At 41.1% G+C, this 18,406-nt stretch overlaps 1 protein-coding gene across 2 annotated transcripts; it reads left to right on the forward strand.

Moving 5' to 3' along the window:
- Positions 1-2,495: 2,495 nt before the first annotated feature.
- LOC131257350 (cytochrome c-type biogenesis CcmH-like mitochondrial protein) lies at positions 2,496-17,881 on the forward strand. 2 transcript variants are annotated; one of them, XM_058258248.1, is made up of 4 exons: positions 2,496-2,562; positions 7,457-7,629; positions 16,321-16,452; positions 17,450-17,881. In XM_058258248.1, the coding sequence occupies exons 2-4, from the start codon at positions 7,486-7,488 to the stop codon at positions 17,612-17,614; spliced, it is 441 nt and encodes a 146-aa protein (XP_058114231.1). In that variant the 5' UTR covers positions 2,496-2,562; positions 7,457-7,485; the 3' UTR covers positions 17,615-17,881. The 2 variants fall into 2 exon arrangements, with proteins under 2 accessions (XP_058114231.1, XP_058114235.1); XM_058258252.1 differs by lacking the exon at positions 2,496-2,562 and adding an exon at positions 2,581-2,696.
- Positions 17,882-18,406: the final 525 nt, after the last annotated feature.

Here is an 18,406-nt window from a genome sequence, read left to right on the forward strand (position 1 = left end):
GTGGTGATTGAATGCCCACCGTTAAAAAGTTCCTAGGGCCCATTATAATGTATATTTGCCATCCAACCTGTGGATTAGGTCACACATATCTGGATGAAGGGAAAATACAAATATCAACTTGATCCAAAACTTCTGTAGCCCATAAGAAGTTTTTAGTGGTGGGTGTTTAATCACCACTGTTTCCTGTGGTGTGGTCCATCTGAGATTTGGATCTGCCTCGTTTTTTGGATAATGCCCTAAAATTAGCAGGAAAAATGGATGGACAGCATGGATAAAACACATACATCATTGTGGGGCCCACAGCACCGACCTTAGTAGACACCGTTCTAAAAGGTTGGTCTACCTTAGCTAGAGCACGGAAAAAGTAAATGATCCTAGCCACTAGATAACTATTTACATTTAAGTCCATTTTTCCAATGGTTAAGATCAACTTCACAGAAAAACAGCACCATCCATGGCTTATCGACGCTCCAAATGGGCTAGATGCGCCGGTGGATTAACTTACCCGGTTTGCTTCTAGATTCAAGCCTGCCCAACCTGACCTGCCCATATAGATTATTAATGGGCCGGGCCCGGAGTTGGATTCGGGACGGATTTGAGCTGTTTCAGGCTGGGCTTATTCAAAATGTTGACTTTGTCCCCTGACGTAGGCCGTTGACAGCCTTAACTCTAACTACTCTAGGATACAGTATTGTATATGTAAAGGGATTATGATATGGCTCAATATTAGTGGTAGTTTAATATAAATAAGTAATAATTATTTATTATCGTATTTTCTGTAGTAAGATTTGACAGGTCCGGTGTCGTGTCTCAAAGGATCACTCGATATCTTGCAGTGTTTAGGTCGCAAAATTTTGTGGGCCCTACCATGATGCATGTGTTTTATCCACACCTCCATTCATTTTACAAGATTATTTTAGGCTTGAATCTGAAAATGGAGCAGATCTAAAGCTTAAGTAGACCACACCGAAGGGAAGTAATGCATGCCAACTGTTGAACCCACTGTTTTCTATGGCATGGTTGGCTTGTGCTCTAAATCTATTTCATTTTTGGGCTTATACCCTAGAACGATCTAAGAAAATGAACAGACAGCTCAGACTTAACACACATCATGGTGTGGGCTATAAAGTTCTTACTTTCTTTTTTCTTTTTCTTTTTCTTGTTTTTTTAACGCCCGGCACTTGTTCCCTGCGCGCTTACATCACATTAGGATTTCACCACATATGATGGGTTGTAGAGAAGTAAGGTCAATTGAGTCCGAGCTAATTACAATGAATTCCTCGTGCTTACATCACATTAGGATTTCACCACATAAGATGGGTCGTAGATAAGTAAGGTCAATTGAGTCCGGTCTAATTACAATGAATTATGTCAGGACAGGTGAACCTTAGGCTTGATGAATGTTACGTGAGTTGGGTTGGTCCAAAGCTCAAGCGGATCATAACACAGGAAACAGTGAGGATAATGATCTCCACTGTTAAAACTTTTCTGGCCCCACAGTGATGTTTACTTGTCATCCACCATGTTTATAAGATCATACATATATAGATGAAGGGAAAACACAAATATAAGTTTGATCCAAAACTTTTATGACCCCTAAGAATTTTTCAACAGTAGACATTCAATTCACACTGTTTACTGTGGTGTGGTACATTTAAGCTTTGGATATACTTCATTTTTCAGCGAAAGTACTAGAATTATATGCTAAAATGGATGGACAGATGAGATAAAATACATAAATCACGTTGAACCTCACAAATTACTCTGTACACAATTCACTTCCCTGAACCATAGCCGCACCTCCAACTCGACCCGGTTCTAGCTCTAATTGTATGATTTTACGTGATACACATAAATATGAGAGTAATATCACCTTGAAAATTAAAACAAAAGTGTTGACTTAAATATATGGACCCCACAGCAATGTATATGATATATCCGCATTGTCCATCTATTTTATTAGAACATTTTGGAACATGAACCAAAAAATGAGATAGATCCAACATTTAAATGGCCCACACGAAGCAATAGCCTTAATTTGTCAACCATTGAAAGTTATTTTCTTCACTGGGCCCATGGTGAGATTTTTTTTCATCATCTAACTGTTCATAGGGTCACAAAGACATGGATAAGGGAAAAATACATATATCAGCTTAATCCAAAACTTTTAGGGGCCCTAAAAAGTTTTTAATAGTAAGCATTTGATTCCCGTTGTTTCTTGTGGTGTCGTCCACTTGAGCTTTAGATTTGCTTTTTTTTTCTTTCTTTTTTGGCTCGTGTCATAAATTCGGCTGGCAAAGCAAATGAGCCCTGTTGATAAGTAACATACACCTAGATGGGCCTCACATTGAAGTTGTAGATTTCTCAATTTAAGTGTAAAAAACGTTGAGTTATCACATTTGGGAAAGATGTGCTAATTACATGGGTAAATAATTATCACCCACTTACGTAATAATTACACTTGAGCCCAAAAATCAAACAGGCCCTAGCCTCTCTCCCTCTCTAAAACCCATCTCTCCTTTTTTTTCCCCCCCAAATATCTCAAAACCCCAATCTTTCCAGGTACGTTTGCCCCCTTCTGATCTAATCTACTCGTTAGTGCACTTATTTTGCAGTTTCAATCACCCCATCCAGCGTTTCTCTACTAAAATCGAGATGGCCCTGTTTTAATTTCTTTCTTTTTTTCATTATTTAAGGTAATTAATTTAGACATGGGAGCATGATTGTCTGCAAGTCGGTTTTCACGTCTCCTATAAGTCATAACCCAGTTCTTAGCTCTTCAAATTTTGTACTTTTTTATATTTTTGGATTGAGTTTTAATTGGGTTTATGGTGTAGATTGTATTAAAATAAAAAATAATAATAATAATAATAACTTTTAGCTGTCCTTGGGGCGGTGAAAATGTATCTTTTGGGGTCCTTGGTATGAATTTTTGGGGAATTTCTTTCTCCCCTCTTATCTCCACTCACGCTTTTGGCTTTTCTGCTGTTTATTATTTCACTTTTTCTCCCTTTTGTTGTGTGTGTGTGTGTGTTTTCTGTTCTTGCGTGTATTTTTTTTCTCGCTAATGGACGGTCAGGATATGATGGGCGGGTGCTACAGCCCATCCACAATGCACGTGGTAAACGTACACTAATTTTGGGCCTTCCATGCTGTGGGTCTCGTTGCGGATGGAGCGTAGCCTTAACACGATACGGGTTGGACAAGCTTAGCCAATTGGACGGTTTAGATCATATGGCCACCAAGTGGCGGTTTAGATTTTCCGATCGGTGTTTTTTTTACTGGCTATATGGGATAGCATGGTAGTGGGGTCTTGCCCGGATTTCAGCTTCTACCAATAGTCGTTGTTTGATTTGCTTTTCTCAAGATTGGTTAAGACACTGGTGTTAGCATTTAGCCATCCACGTGGAGAAGCTGCGGACGGAAATCTTATTTGAATTGATTGTGCATGGGAAGTGTTCGATGAAATGCCTGATAGAAGAAGAAAATTACTGTCTCTTGAAATTTGTGTAGAATAGTAGTTACATATGAAAATGGATTTCAGCTCCATCTTCTAGAAGTTCAAGCAAACTAATGCAATGAAGGTTTAAAGGTTTCAACATCCTTCTTACATATTTATGTAAAAGAACATGTTTACATTTCTTGTAGCCTTCATCTTTCTGAAAATTTAACTATTGAAGAGCTTCACTGAGTATGTCTTCTAGGTGTTAGACATGCCGAACACTTGAGGAGACCTTGACACTTAGAAGCTGGAAGTTGTTCCACATGTCCAGTTACACCGTCATGATACTTGCTAGGCCCCTCCCCTGTTTTAGAGACAAGGTTTTTAATAGTGTTGTAATGCAGGGGCATTTTCACATTGGGCTCGAGTGGGGTAGCTTGTGGGATGCGGGGACACACTCGGGGTGGGCGGCCTATGTGAGGCAATACCCATGTGATTTGGGGGGTTCGGCCGAGGTCCTAACCCACGAGATATGGGGCCTGGGCTATGAGATAAGGGGATTGATTCGCCATGCTCTAACAGTTCAAGCTTTTAAAGCAAGTGGTTAATTGTCCTACATCAAATTGGTATCAAGAGCGGGAGGTCTCCGGTTCGAGACTCCTCACCGGGGGTGATTAATGCAGGAGCATTTTCACATCGGGCTCAAGTAGGGTAACCTGTGGGATGTCCAGACACACTCGAGGCGGGCGGCCCGTGTGAGGCGGTACCTATGTGATTTGGGGCCTGGGCTATGAGATAAGGGGATTGATTTGCCATACTCTAACAGTTCGAGCTTTTAGAGCAAATGGTTAATTGTCCTGCATCAAGTTGTCAGTTGCTATATTGGCCGGAACCAAAAAATGATACAATATGGGAGCATATTGGACAATGTGGACCCGTATAGGATGAAGTTTTTTCTATGCCCAAAACTTTTTGAAAAATTACAAGTACATTAGGAGAAAATATCCATAATCTATCATATTTTTATGTTTTTTATTGTTTATTCAATGGTGCATCAGACCATTCTTTGATAAGAATGTTATTTGTTTGCTTGGCCTACTAATACTCAACCAAACAAGGCCTAATCGAACACAAATTGAGTTTTTTTTTTTTTAAGAGATAATGATTACTTTATTAAAATGAAAAGACACCAAAGAGGGAATCAACTAGGTGAGATAGCGAGACGATTAACCTCCAAAACAGAACAGATTACAACCCTTTAAGTTAACAGTATTAGAAGCCCACTCGACTATATACTGCTGCACTTTCTAGACTATGGATCCCGCTGAGTTGGAAACACCATTGAAACATCCCCCGTTCCTTTCTTTCCACACCGACCACCAAACACAAATTGAGTATAATTTGATAGATTAGGAAAGATTAAGTCCCATTGTATTGGAATACAACAAAAAGAAGATGAAAAAAAAAATGATAGTTTCCCCTTCTAATTTTTCCCAAATGGTTCATTCCGCTGCAATTCATCGAATATTGCTCAAATCTTGTGTTTTGATCCCCAAAATAAGCCTAGATCTAGTATAAAATGAATATTTATGCTCCTAGCAGACCTGATTGGGATTCAAGGATTCCAAATTTGTTGAGGCTGCCGCCATGCACCTAGCAGTAAAGGTAGTGGTGGACAAAACTGTGGTGGAAGGGGATTCAAGGAATGCTATTAGGCGGCTGAGCTCGGAATCTGCCCATGGGGGGTTGCAGATATGGTCTTAGAAAATGGAGAGAGAGATTGTCATATAGTCATCCAACAGGTGGGGAGAGAGGCAAACAACATTGCTGATACTTAGGTGAAAGGAGCATCTAGAAGGGAGCTTTGGATTTATGATCTTAGAGCCACGCAGGTGGGGTAACAGCAGCAGTTAGACCCTGTTGAGGGTGTGGGTGTTGCTGTCATTTTGTGGTTTGATTGATATTTGTTTGGGTTGGGTGTATAATTGGCAAGGTATTCAAAATCGGTTATGTAATGGCCGTTACGTAACAGTAATGGTCAAAATTATTAGGCGTTACGGGGTCGAAATGGCCATAACAGCCGTTACAGAAAAAACAAGCCGTAACGGTCCATAATGGTCCTGTAATAGTTTTTTGCAAAAAACAAAAAAGGACCATAACAGCCGATACGGGGGCCATAACGGCCATTACGGCCCGTATCAGGTGCAGCTAGTATGCTACCCTGTTGTACTCTATGTTTCTTTGTTTAATAATGATAATAATAATAATAAAGAATTATGATCCTTGCTTAAAAGGGGGATTTTAAGCTTCCTTCATGGTTGAAATGAAGAAACAAGTGAAAAAACAAAAGAAATTGAAATGGGCCTTTTATGACCGTATCAGCCTCATATCAGTGCCAATACAGGGTGTTTTGGCCTATATCAGCCAATATGGGCCAATACGGCCTTTTTGTTAAAATAGACCACATAACCTTCGTATAGAATATTGGGGGTGGCTGATACAGTTATGATGTATCGAAACTGATTTTCAGAACCATGCATAGAGGTGTTATATGTGGCTTTCTGGCAGTTTTGTGCAGAACTTTAGGCTTTTGGTGTGCTGGGTCCCTCATAATGGAGTTCATTAAGAATTTGGTTTAGACTCCTATATTAGTTTGGCACCATTTTGAAAATGGTGGTGACTCATTCTCCTTACATGTGGCACTATTGTACAACTATCCAAACCATCAAATTGGGGATCCTACGGTGGATGATGCATGACTCTAAAGTCATACAGATCAAGTAATCCTAACTGTCCAATTAATAGCTATCATATGGATGGTTAAAACTAAAATAGTGAGTGTTCCAAATTCAAAGAGAAAAATTAGGTGGTTAATATAATCTTCTCAATATTTGGATTATGCTCTACTCACATTTGGGCAAATGATTTGGTCAGTCAGGGTTGCCTTAGAGCTATGCTATTTTACAATTAGAGAGTCACCACCATTTTTATTTTTATTTTTTGGTGCTAAACTAAATAGCAGACTAGCCCGAGAAAATTTGATGACTCTTGCAAAGGGAATCCCGGACGACTAATATAGGTGGGGTTTTACTACCTTATGGGGGGCCATACTGATGAGTGAGTCAATCATAGTTGCACTGACTCAATCCGAAACTCAGCCAAGTCAAAGTGATTCGATGAGATTTTGAGCCTAGTCACTTGGAAATTCCCTCTCGAGAGTTACTAGGTCCCGGATAATTATTTGCCGAGTCACTTGCATGAAAAATACTTCTTCTTCTTCTTCTTCTTCTTTCAAGTCAAAAGGGGAAGGGAGTTTTGAACCTGCGACCCCTCTCAAGAAAGTGGAGGCCCTTGACTAGGGCACCGGGCACTATGAAGCTGTCGGTTTTTGCTATTCACGATGTTTATCACAAATGTAACTATTTCTTTAGAATTTATTACTAATCCAAGTGTTTTTTATTTAGTTGTTTGATATTGAGTTGAGTAAAGACTATGTTCTTGAATCGATCCAACCCTGGTGGACATTGAGTCAAGTTTTAGGGTTTTTGAACTATGGAGTCGATAGTTTCTAGGATTGAGGCATGGTGTCTTGGACTGATATGCACTTGAGTTTTGTCACATATAGCTTATTGGTGGACATTCAAGGGAGAACTCCCACCATCAATCTTCGAGCTAACTAGGGGGCCAACATTCCATAGAGGATTACTGATTCTCCTTTATGAAATTCTAGGCCTTTTAGAAATATTAGATGATTTTGGGCCATGCATGCTTTATGGAAGGGACCTCCAAGGCTGACAGTATGGCCAATAGGATTGTCTAGCTTCCTAGGCGTGTGTGTGTGTGTGTGTGTGTGTGTGTGTGTGTGTGTGTCTATATGTGGATCATGGCCCCATTGTATAGGTGACTGTCTGGTTGTCTTCTTATCTCATTTCATGCAGTGAACTTCTAACTTGGTAAGAAAAATAAAAAGATAATATCAGCCCATCTAATTGTTCTTTGATGATCCTTTTGTAGTCTTTGCAAGCTTCCTGATTAGTTCTAAGATGGAGAGTGAGGAGGATCCGGTGAAGAAGGCACAAACGGTGGAAGCTCGGGCTAGAAACATTAGCCATAATGTCCGTTGTACTGAGTGTGGAAGCCAATCCATTGAAGACTCACAAGCAGATGTCGCCATTCTTCTCAGAAAGGTATTCTCTCCAGTTTCCTTTCAGCTCTTAGCTAGTGTAGAACAGTTACATGCTTGTTATGGGGAGGTCCTGATCATCTCTCTAAATGGTATTGGTGTTTAAAAGTTTAATCAGGTGAACAAGCAAATTCACACATGAGACTAGTAATATCCTCAAAACTGAGGATATGCATATTATCCTTGGGTTTTCAGTTTGTGGGTTGACCAGGTAAGCCAAGAGAATAAGTTTTCTGTTTATTTCTTGTCCTTCCTTTGTCGATAGAGCAACCAAATGAGTCTTGAGTTGACCTGGGAAACCAAGCCAAGTTACATTGAAGTCCGGAATACCAGGCTGAGACTGGGAGAGGCCTGGTTTTCAGAATACAGACACCCAGTGAATGACCTGTTTTGGTTGACTTGAGGGAGTACCTTGTTGACTATCCTGGTTTGCAAACTGTGGTTTGTACAAGTGGGCCTTAGTTCAGTGATCCAAAGTCCAGATTATTGGCTGTTGGGAAACTTCATGGATGAACATGCATCTAAACTCTCCCAGATTGGAGATTCTAGCCATCAAATCTTTGGCTTTCTTTTTTCTGTTGAATGTGTGGACCATTGCTATATTATCCTCTCTGGTTTTTTTTTTTTTTTTTTTTTTTAAGTGCATGATTGACGCAGGACAGCCCTAATTATGATGCATGCTCATGGAGATAATTAAACAGCGGAAATAAAAGGAATAAATGATCTAAAATTCTAACAATAATCATCATAACTGAGAAAATCATAAAGGAAACATGCAATGGAGCGGGCCATCACTACAACCATGGAGTATGGAATTCAATTACTACTTAGGTTGGATCCGGTGAGGGATGAGACCTCCCGATCTTGCATGGTCACACCCAATCGATCAATGAAGATCACTAGTCCGAAGAACCAAGAAGTTTCTCGGATTAGGGATTTGAGAATTTGGGGATTTAGGGTTTAGATCGATTCTCAAGATTTTGATCGAAGAGGAATTAGCCAAAACAAAAAAAATAGAAGAAAGAAAGTTATTACCTTGAGGAAGTTGGAGAGGCACAAGAAGAAATTAGAAGAAGAAGATCAAGGGGAGAGAAGAAGCACCATTAGAGAGAAGAGAGGAAGGAGGCAACCAAAGGGTTTGCTTTTCATTCATCAATAGTTGAAATCCGTGTTTAGGGCTTTACCCCACTTAAATAAGCACATAAAGACATAAAATTACTAAAATACCCCTAGGATAAGCAAATAAAGATATAAGATTACTAAAAGACCGCTAACTAAGTCAAAAAACGTGCAAATAACATAAGTATGGGAAAGTTTGGGCGCTCGGTCCTATTTCTCCAATCTTCCTTCACATGTGTCTTCCCTAAGTGGGGTCTTCTATATGTCCAATCACATGTGAAAGGTCTTCAGCTCCTCAATATTCGCCTATCCACAAGGACGGCACTTGTGGTTGGCGCTTTCTTTGTTGATACACTTTGAATGCACCCGTGTCCGCATCAATTCCCCTCGGGTGAGAAAAACTCGACTCCGACGAGTTGAAACTTTTGTAGCGCTCGAGTAGATCTGGATCAATACCCTGCAATGCGTCGCCCGACAGCCACGTAGATTTCGACGATGGTTTGTTCTTCCACTTGACAAGATACCTTTGGAAACCCCCATCTCTCGTGGATACTATCTCGTCATCCAAGGTTTCTTTAATTGCTTCTTTATGGGTAATGGGTGGAGGAGGGGGTGGAAGGGGTTGGGTAACAAACTCAGAAAAAGGCCATGAAAGGGACGATGTATCAACAATGGGAGTATGGGCACGGACTAGATCTTCCACATTAAAAGTTGGATTAATGCTCATTTCAGGTGGAAGGTCAACCCGATACGCATTGGACCCAACCTTTTGTAATATTTTGAATGGTCCAGCACTACGCGCTTGTAATTTCTTTGCAGATCCTTGAGAGAATCGCTCTGGCCTTATTCGCACCATTACAGTCTCCTTCTTGAAATTCTTGTACTTTACGATGAGAATCAGCTGAAACTTTATAATCATCATTGCTCTTATTTAACCACTGTCTAATATGTGTATGCAAATCATGAATATGGCGTGCGAATGCATCGGCTGACTCAGAAGACCTTTGGGTAACAGACATAGGTAAGAGATCTATGGGCATTCTAGGTTTATAACCACTTACAATTTCAAAAGGACTCAACCCTGTAGATCTATTAACTGACCCATTATAAGCAAGTTCAGCAGTTGGTAAAATTAGGTCCCAAGTCTTAACATGTTCACCCACTAGACAACGTAGAAGATTTCCAAGGCTACGGTTTACCACTTAATTTGACCATCTGTTTGTGGGTGGTAAGCAGTAGAAAATTGCAAACGAGTTCCCATAATGTGCCACAGTGTCTTCCAAAAATAACTAGTAAATCGAACATCACGATCAGACACTATGGTTTTAGGTAACCCATGGAGACGCACCACACCATCAAAAAAGATACGAGCAACATGAGACGCATCTGACGTCTTCGAACATGGGAGGAAATGCGCCATTTTAGAAAAACGGTCCACAACGACAAAAACGGAATCGTGCTTTTTTATAGTCTTGGGAAGCCCGAGCACGAAGTCCATACTAATGTCCTGCCACGGAGCATGTGGCACTGGCAATGGCGTGTACAACCCGGTATTTTGCTTTCTTTGCTTTGCCAGCTGACATGTTCGACACTGCCCTAAAACTTTGGCTACGTCTCGCTTGAGGCTTGGCCAATAGAAACGATCTTCCACGAGGGCAATGGTCTTATCACGACCAAAATGGCCAGCTATCCCTCCTGAATGAAGCTCCCAGATGAGGAATTCACGAAGGGACATACGGGGAATACAAAGTCTGTCTCCCTTGAAAAGAAAGCCATCTTTAAGAACATATCCACCCATAATATGCTGGTCACTAGAGAGCGACGTGTAAGTACCCCCAAAATCAGAACATATGGGGTATTCATCTTTCAGTTGCTCAAATCCGACTACCTCTACACTCAAAGAGTTGAGCAACGCCACTCTCCTACTAAGGGCATCCGCTGGTTTGTTTTCAACCTCGGCCTTGTGTTTCAAAACAAACGAATATTCCTGAAGAAACGCTACCCACTTGGCATGCCTTGGGTTGAGTTTCTTCTGAGAATGCAAATATCTCAAAGCCTCATGGTCAGAAAACAAAACGAATTCTTATGGTAGGAGGTAGTATCACCAATGTCTCGGGGATTGCACTACCGCATAAAATTCTTTGTCGTAAGTGGAGTATTTTTGTTTTGCCTCATTCAGTTTCTCATTGAAATAGGCCACTGGGTGTCCTTCTTGACTCAACACTCCACCTATACCGACACCAGACGCATCGCACGCTACTACAAAGACTGTAGAAAAGTCAGGTAGACGCATGACAGGAGCTTCCACCATCTTGCCCTTAATTTCTTTAAAAGCCTTGACGGCGGCTTTAGACCACACGAACTCTCCCTTTTTCATGCACTCAGTAATGGGAGCCATGATCGTGCTAAAACCCCTAATGAACCGACGATAAAAAGTTGTTAGGCCGTGAAAACTTCGCACCTCATGAATGTTCCTTGGTTCTGGCCACTCAACTATGGCCCTGACTTTTTCAGGGTCTGCTTGCATCCCTTCAGATGACACTATAAATCCTAAGAACACAACTTGGTTAGACATGAATGCACATTTCTTAAGATTAGCGTACAACTTTTCCTTCCTAAGGACACTACAAACCTTCTTTAATTGTTCAATGTGTGATTCCTTAGTGGTACTATAAATAAGAATATCGTCAAAGTACACCACTAGGAATTTTTCCATGAACGGCCTCAAAGCTTGGGTCATCACCCGCATGAAAGTACTGGGTGCGTTAGTCAAGCCGAAGGGCATGACCAACTACTCATACAACCCATCTTTCGTCTTAAACGCCGTCTTCCACTCATCTCCTGGGCGTATACGAATTTGGTGATATCCACTCTTGAGGTCTATCTTAGAGAATATAGTGGACCTGGCCATCATGTCAAGCATATCATCAAGTCTAGGTATAGGGAACTTATACTTGACAGTAATTTTGTTTATGGCACGGCTATCCACACACATGCGCCACGTGCCGTCTTTCTTTGGCGTCAACAATGCAGGCACGGCACACGGGCTTATACTCTCTTGGATGAAACCCTTTTGCAGAAGCTCATCAACTTGCTTCTTCAACTCTGCATGCGCTGCAGGGTTCATCCTGTGGTGAGGAAGGTTCGATAGAGTAGACCCTGGGACAAGATCAATGGCATGCTGTATGTCCCTCATAGGTGGCAACTCATTCGGTAAGTCTTCAGGAAATACATCACTGTATTCCTTCAGGACCGAGGTCACATCACAGGGCAACTCTGATGGAACCTCAGGTGTAATTTCTCTAGCCACAAGGGCATACACCATAGAATCCTCCTTAGCCTCTTTTTCAAACTCTCTTGCGCTGATTATATGTAAAGACTTAGGTTTGGATTTCCCCATTTCTCTAGGCTCACTTGCCTTCTCATCCTTCTTCTTTCCTAGTGTATTCTCAGGTGGCATGGGATTAAGTTTGATCTTTTTACCATTATACATAAAAGTACACGCATTCGAACGGCCAAAGATCGTGACATCATTATCGAATAGCCACGGTCTACCTAGGATAACATGCCCCACATCCATAGGTAAAACATCACACCACAGGGACTCTTTGTATGACCCAAACTCGATGGGGACTAGACATTGCTGGGTGACAGGTAGGGATGTCTTGTCAACCCAAGAAACTTTATACGGGTCTGGATGAGGTGTGGATTTCAGTTTTAAGCGATCTAAGGTGCTAGTGGAAATCACATTCTGACAACTTCCACTGTCCACTATCACCTTACAATTCTTTTCACCACACTTGGCAATAGTGTAGAAGATAGTGCTTCGACGCCAGTCAGCACTACTTCTAGACTGAGCTAACACACGCCTGACTACTGCAAGCGTTGCTTCTCCATCCACTTCTTCATCAGTAAGTCCTCCTTCAGGGTGATACTCTTCAACTTCATAATCACCCTGGTCATCTCCACCCTCGTGGGATTCGCCTATAACTAAGGCTCTCCCACGGCTCTTCGTAGGACACTGATTAGACATGTGGCCAAGGTTGCCACACTCATAGCACCTCACTTGGCTCATGTTACTAGGACCGGCACCAAGAACCCCTTTGCACTTGTCCTCCCTAGGCCTAGGCGGAATGGTCGCCTGTGCCCTAGGTTGATTACCAATATTAGGTCTAGTTCCTTGGGAACTAGATCTAGTATTGGAGTCTCGGGACTCAAAACGACGAATGACGGGAGCCTTTAGATACTGCTCTAACTCCTGCACGACTTGATATGCTTCATCTAAGTCCGTTAAGGGCCGAGTGATAAGCTCGCGCTGAAGATCCGCACAAAGGCCCGTCTTAAAACGCGAGAGCGTTACTAGAGGGTCTTCTCGGATATCACATCGCATCACATACTCTTCAAATTTAGCGATGTAGTCAGCGGCAGACATTGACCCTTGGCGTAAGGATTGCCATTGGTCAAGGAGCTTCTGACGGTATGAGAGAGGAAGGTACTTCTCCTTCAACTTCTCTTTCATCTCATACCAATGTGTGATAGGGGCTCTACCAACTCTCTCTACCCTACGCTCGGTGTTGGTCCAGAAGAGCTTGGCTTGACCCACAAGCTTCATCTTAGCAAACCGCATTTGACGGTTTTCTGACATGCCATACCACTCAAAGTAGTGGTCCATGTCAGCAACCCAGTCAAGGAATGCCTTGGGATCCAAGCGTCCATCAAAACTTGGAGCCTCAACTCTCACACTCTTCATCGCACGCTCATCTAGATCATAACGGTCTTGATGACCACATGTGGTTCGTGCCTCTCGCACCACACCACGACCGTTACCACGATCTCTATCCTCACTACCACCACGTGTGGCAGCACGTTCTTCAATGATTCCTTCCACTTGGGAGTGCGCATCTTCCCCTACAGCGGGGTTTTCCTTTTAGGACGCCTCTAGTTGCTCCACCTTAGTCATGGTGGTGGTAATTTGGTTCTCAAGGCGGGCAAACTCACGCCTTTGACTCGCTTCTAGGGCGGTTATCTTTTGTATCAATTGAGCAAGTTGCTCAGATAACTGCTCGTTATTCATGGTAGGTTGAAGTCCAAAACCTCTACCTCTTCTCGTGGGCATACAATGAAGACTTGAACCAAACTCTACCTAACTAGACTACTAGGTGTTATGACTTTCAAGATGAATGCGATGAATGCAAAACTACTATGAACTGACACAATTAAGTTGAAACAGGAAACAACTCAAATCTGAAAATTTTCCAGATTAGAAACTTTCTAAAATTGGAAAGTTTCGAAAATTGAAAACTTTCTAAACTTGAAACTTTCCCAAGTTAAACCTAAAAATCAAAACCCTAATTTGATAACTCGATCTAGACAAAAACCATGCAAGCCTAGGCTTTGATACCAAATTTGTTCGGGACGACCCTAATTATGATGCATGCTCATGGAGATAATTAAACAATGAAATAAAAGGAATAAATGATCTAAAATTCTAACAATAATCATCATAATCGAGAAAATCATAAAGGAAACATGCAATGGAGCGGGCCATCACTACAACCATGGAGTATGGAATTCAATTACTACTTAGGTTGGATCCGTAAGGATGAGACCTCCCGATCTTGCATGGTCACACCCAATCGATCAATGAAGATCACTAGTCCGAAGAACCAAGAAGTTTCTCGGATTAGGGATTTGAGAATTTGGGGATTTAGGGTTTAGATCGATTCTCAAGATTTTGATCGAAGAGGAATTAGCCAAAACAAAAAAAATAGAAGAAAGAAAGTTATTACCTTGAGGAAGTTGGAGAGGCACAAGAAGAAATTAGAAGAAGAAGATCAAGGGGAGAGAAGAAGCACCATTAGAGAGAAGAGAGGAAGGAGGCAACCAAAGGGTTTGCTTTTCATTCATCAATAGTTGAAATCCGTGTTTAGGGCTTTACCCCACTTAAATAAGCACATAAAGACATAAAATTACTAAAATACCCCTAGGATAAGCAAATAAAGATATAAGATTACTAAAAGACCGCTAACTAAGTCAAAAAACGTGCAAATAACATAAGTATGGGAAAGTTTGGGCGCTCGGTCCTATTTCTCCAATCTTCCTTCACATGTGTCTTCCCTAAGTGGGGTCTTCTATATGTCCAATCACATGTGAAAGGTCTTCAGCTCCTCAATATTCGCCTATCCACAAGGACGGCACTTGTGGTTGGCGCTTTCTTCGTTGGTACACCTTGAATGCACCCGTGTCCGCATCAATGATCCATCTGCTGTTGGTACCATTAGATCAATGGCTTGGATCACTGAACGACAGACCGTCTCTATAAACTAAGCAATGAGATTACAATACATACACTTGGGTTGAGGATTATGCATTTCCTCTTCTAAAGAAGGATACAGAACAACATATTCTCCCAGTAGTCCTTGCAATATGCACAACACAGATGTGTAGATTTCAGTCAGAAGTTTAGAGCTTTCGCTTCTGCATTTTATGGCTTGTATCAAACTGGTATAGAAAGTATAGATGGTTGCAATCTGATTGCAAATGTCCATGAGATTGTATTACATTGGTTGGCTGGGCTTTTGAATGTTTTTTGTCTCTTTGCCCTTCCCAACTATTTTATTTTAAGATAACAGACTCATCAAGTGCCTTCTGGGTTGCAGGAGTTGTAGTGCCTCCATGGTATATGTGGATATCCAATCCTTTTGCCACATTGGTCCAATACTGAATGGACCATAGACGGAAATACACCTGTCTGGGGTCTCTACAATCCTAGCCACATACAAATAGACACCAAAGGACAAAAATAGGAATGGCCTGCATTCAGGAGAAAAAGTTGATTCATTAGATGGTTAGGATAGTCCAAGCAAAATTTGTCTAGTGGTCAATCAATGGAGCCGGTAGATGGATGATTTGGATCAGATATGGGAGCGCTGTAGCTCCATGCCTTGGGAACTGGGTCCCCCCACATTCACTAAGCATCATGTGTCAAGCATTTCTGACACATTGGCACTTACTAGCATAGGTTTTCTAGTTTTGCATCCTAGCATTATGAGGTGTAAAATTGGTGATATGATCCAGTACATCATTTTCATATATTTTTCAGGTATTGTCTGACATAAATCACCGTAACAAAAGGGAGTTTTCATATTCCAGCAGACAATTATGATTGGTATGCATAATGCATGGAAAAAGAAATTGTACACTTGGCAGATGTGCAACTTGAATTAAACAGCCCAAGTAGTGGGAATGACTGTAGTATCAAATTTGATTATATGATCATGACCTCTGACTAATGTACATTTGCTTATCGAATTCATACAATGAATATTTTATGTTTTCCATTTGATGCCTCCCAGTCATCCAGTTAAGATAATGCCGCCAGTTTAATATTCAAGTTGCGACCCATCTGTAGTGGGGCCCACTAACAGGGCAGTTTAATTTGAGGTGAATGTATGCCACTGGTGCAACTTTTATGTACACATGTAGGGAGTGTGACCATCTGCCATAGTGTCGGTCTCTCCACAATAAATCGATTTCTTTCCATATCTATATTGACATATTTGCAGTGTCATTGCAGCTGATTCGTGATGAAATCAAGTCCGGTAAGACAGATAAGGAGATATATAAAAAGCTCGAGGAGGATTTTGGAGAGACGGTACTCTATGCCCCGCGTTTCGATCTGCAGACTGCAGGTTTATGGTTATCACCGGTCAGTTTATGAAGATAAATTTCTGATGAAGTACAGCTAACGTTCTCTGAATTAATGCAACAAGAACAGCCCATTTGTGAGGGGGGGAAAGGAAAGTAAGAAAGAAAATAACGCACTGGGTGTATATGCCATATGTATTTCATCACTAATATTAGGAAGAGACGAGAACCGTTTTATGTACATTCAACTTGGTACTTAATATAGTTCTAAGGCCTGTTTGGATGGAGGGATAAGCCCAAGTACTTTAGATTTTATCCGCAAGGATAAGAATCTGAAAATTCACTGTTTGGTTTACTCATATCATCATGGGCAGGAGCTTTCAAATTGATTTCCTTCTGTCTTCTGATCAATATGAATTGGATGGGATTTATCACCAATCCCATTCATTAGGAGACACCCCATCCAAACAGGCCCTTAATGTGTGTTGTGGATACAAGGGGACATGTATCATCATCTACCGTTAGATAGTACCACCTTGAAAGCCCATCAAACTGATGCATGGATGCATACTTACATATGCATAGACATGCATGCATACATTTGTACATATATGTTTGTGTGTAAGTAATACTCAAACAATGTTTTATCTTAGATAAATAATTATGCACTAGATAAAAATATAAGGTTTTCTCTCAATTGCCAAACTCACGAAGCCGACGCCTCTCCGAGGCAATTTCTTAAGAAACAGAATGTCCTCGTTGAACAGTTTCAAGTGCATCACTTCTTTCACTAACTTTCACTGTCATAGATGAGTCTTTATGTAATCCATCGCCTTCATGTCACCTTATGTCCACATGGACTGCATCTAAGTGTTGGGTTTTACGTGGTAGCCATGTTGAACATTGACACATGTTCACATCTAAGTTTTCAATACTTTTCAGCTACCGTTAGCACTAATTATATGGCATGGGGCTTTGTTTATGCTTTTGTTTTCCCCTCTCTATTAATACATGCATTTCACTGAAACATCTAATTACTTCTCACTGATTTATGACAGTTGATAGTTGCCGGAGCGGGCGTAGGCGTTTGGGCTTATCAGAGGCACCGGCAGAGGACTAACGTGCACATCATGGCATTGAACCTTGTGAGAGGCGTCCCATTGACTCCAAAGGAGAAGCAGATGATGCTTGAACTCCTTACTCCCCCTCCGCCCAGGAAGTGAGTATAATCATGACTCATTGTGCCACTTACTCATTGGTTCTTCAGCTGTCCTGCCTGCTATTACCCCAGTTGAGTTTGCTAGAGCTCCCCCTACACACTCCCTCCAAGGTGATCCCGGGCCCACTGACATGTCTCCTTATCCATGGTTCGGCATGTTTCAAGAGATCGAGAAGTTTAGGTTGCGTTTGGATGCACTTTTGAATTGAATACTGATAATTGGTTTAATTAAGTGGTAATTACAAGCCTGTTAGTCTGCTTGGTATTCAAATGAGTGGTGAGTCTCCAAATTCCAACTGCATTACTTTTGGGTCCGTTTGGATGCCCAACTGGACCATTGCAATAATTCAATTACATATATAGAGTAAATGACAAAAAGAAAAAAAAAATGGAGGTCAGAGCATTTTTGTTCTTTATGATGGCTACTTCTAATTGTAATTTCTTGTGTTTGGATTTGGACATGAAACCAAAATCAGTTGACTCAGCTTAGAATTTTCCACTAAATGAAGTTTTTCTGGAAGTATTGACAAATATTCATGAATTTTCTAATGAAACCCAAATGTTCTCTTTGTTATTATCAAAAATAAAATAAAACAAAATATTATCCGACTCTCGGTTGCTTAGTCTTCTGGAAAATTTCCCATAACTCAGCGAATGGGTCGGGTTAAGCTCAACTTGAACCAGGCCCATTTATTAAACAAGCCAAGAATTCGCCCATTATAATATATGGCTTAGGTTAGGTCTGAATCATCCGACTGAACTGACCTCACCTGGCAAACTCATGTTTAAGATTGAA

This window comes from Magnolia sinica, chromosome 1 (assembly GCF_029962835.1).
Source record: "Magnolia sinica isolate HGM2019 chromosome 1, MsV1, whole genome shotgun sequence".
Taxonomy (NCBI): Eukaryota; Viridiplantae; Streptophyta; class Magnoliopsida; order Magnoliales; family Magnoliaceae; genus Magnolia; species Magnolia sinica.

Bases quoted from the DNA above. Each gene is read 5' to 3' on its own strand.
- LOC131257350 (XM_058258248.1), top strand. From the start codon at position 7,486: ATGGAGAGTGAGGAGGATCCGGTGAAGAAGGCACAAACGGTGGAAGCT. The intron at 7,630-16,320 runs GTATTCTCTCCA...GTGTCATTGCAG, and splicing joins TCGCCATTCTTCTCAGAAAG to CTGATTCGTGATGAAATCAA. The intron at 16,453-17,449 runs GTCAGTTTATGA...GATTTATGACAG, and splicing joins CAGGTTTATGGTTATCACCG to TTGATAGTTGCCGGAGCGGG.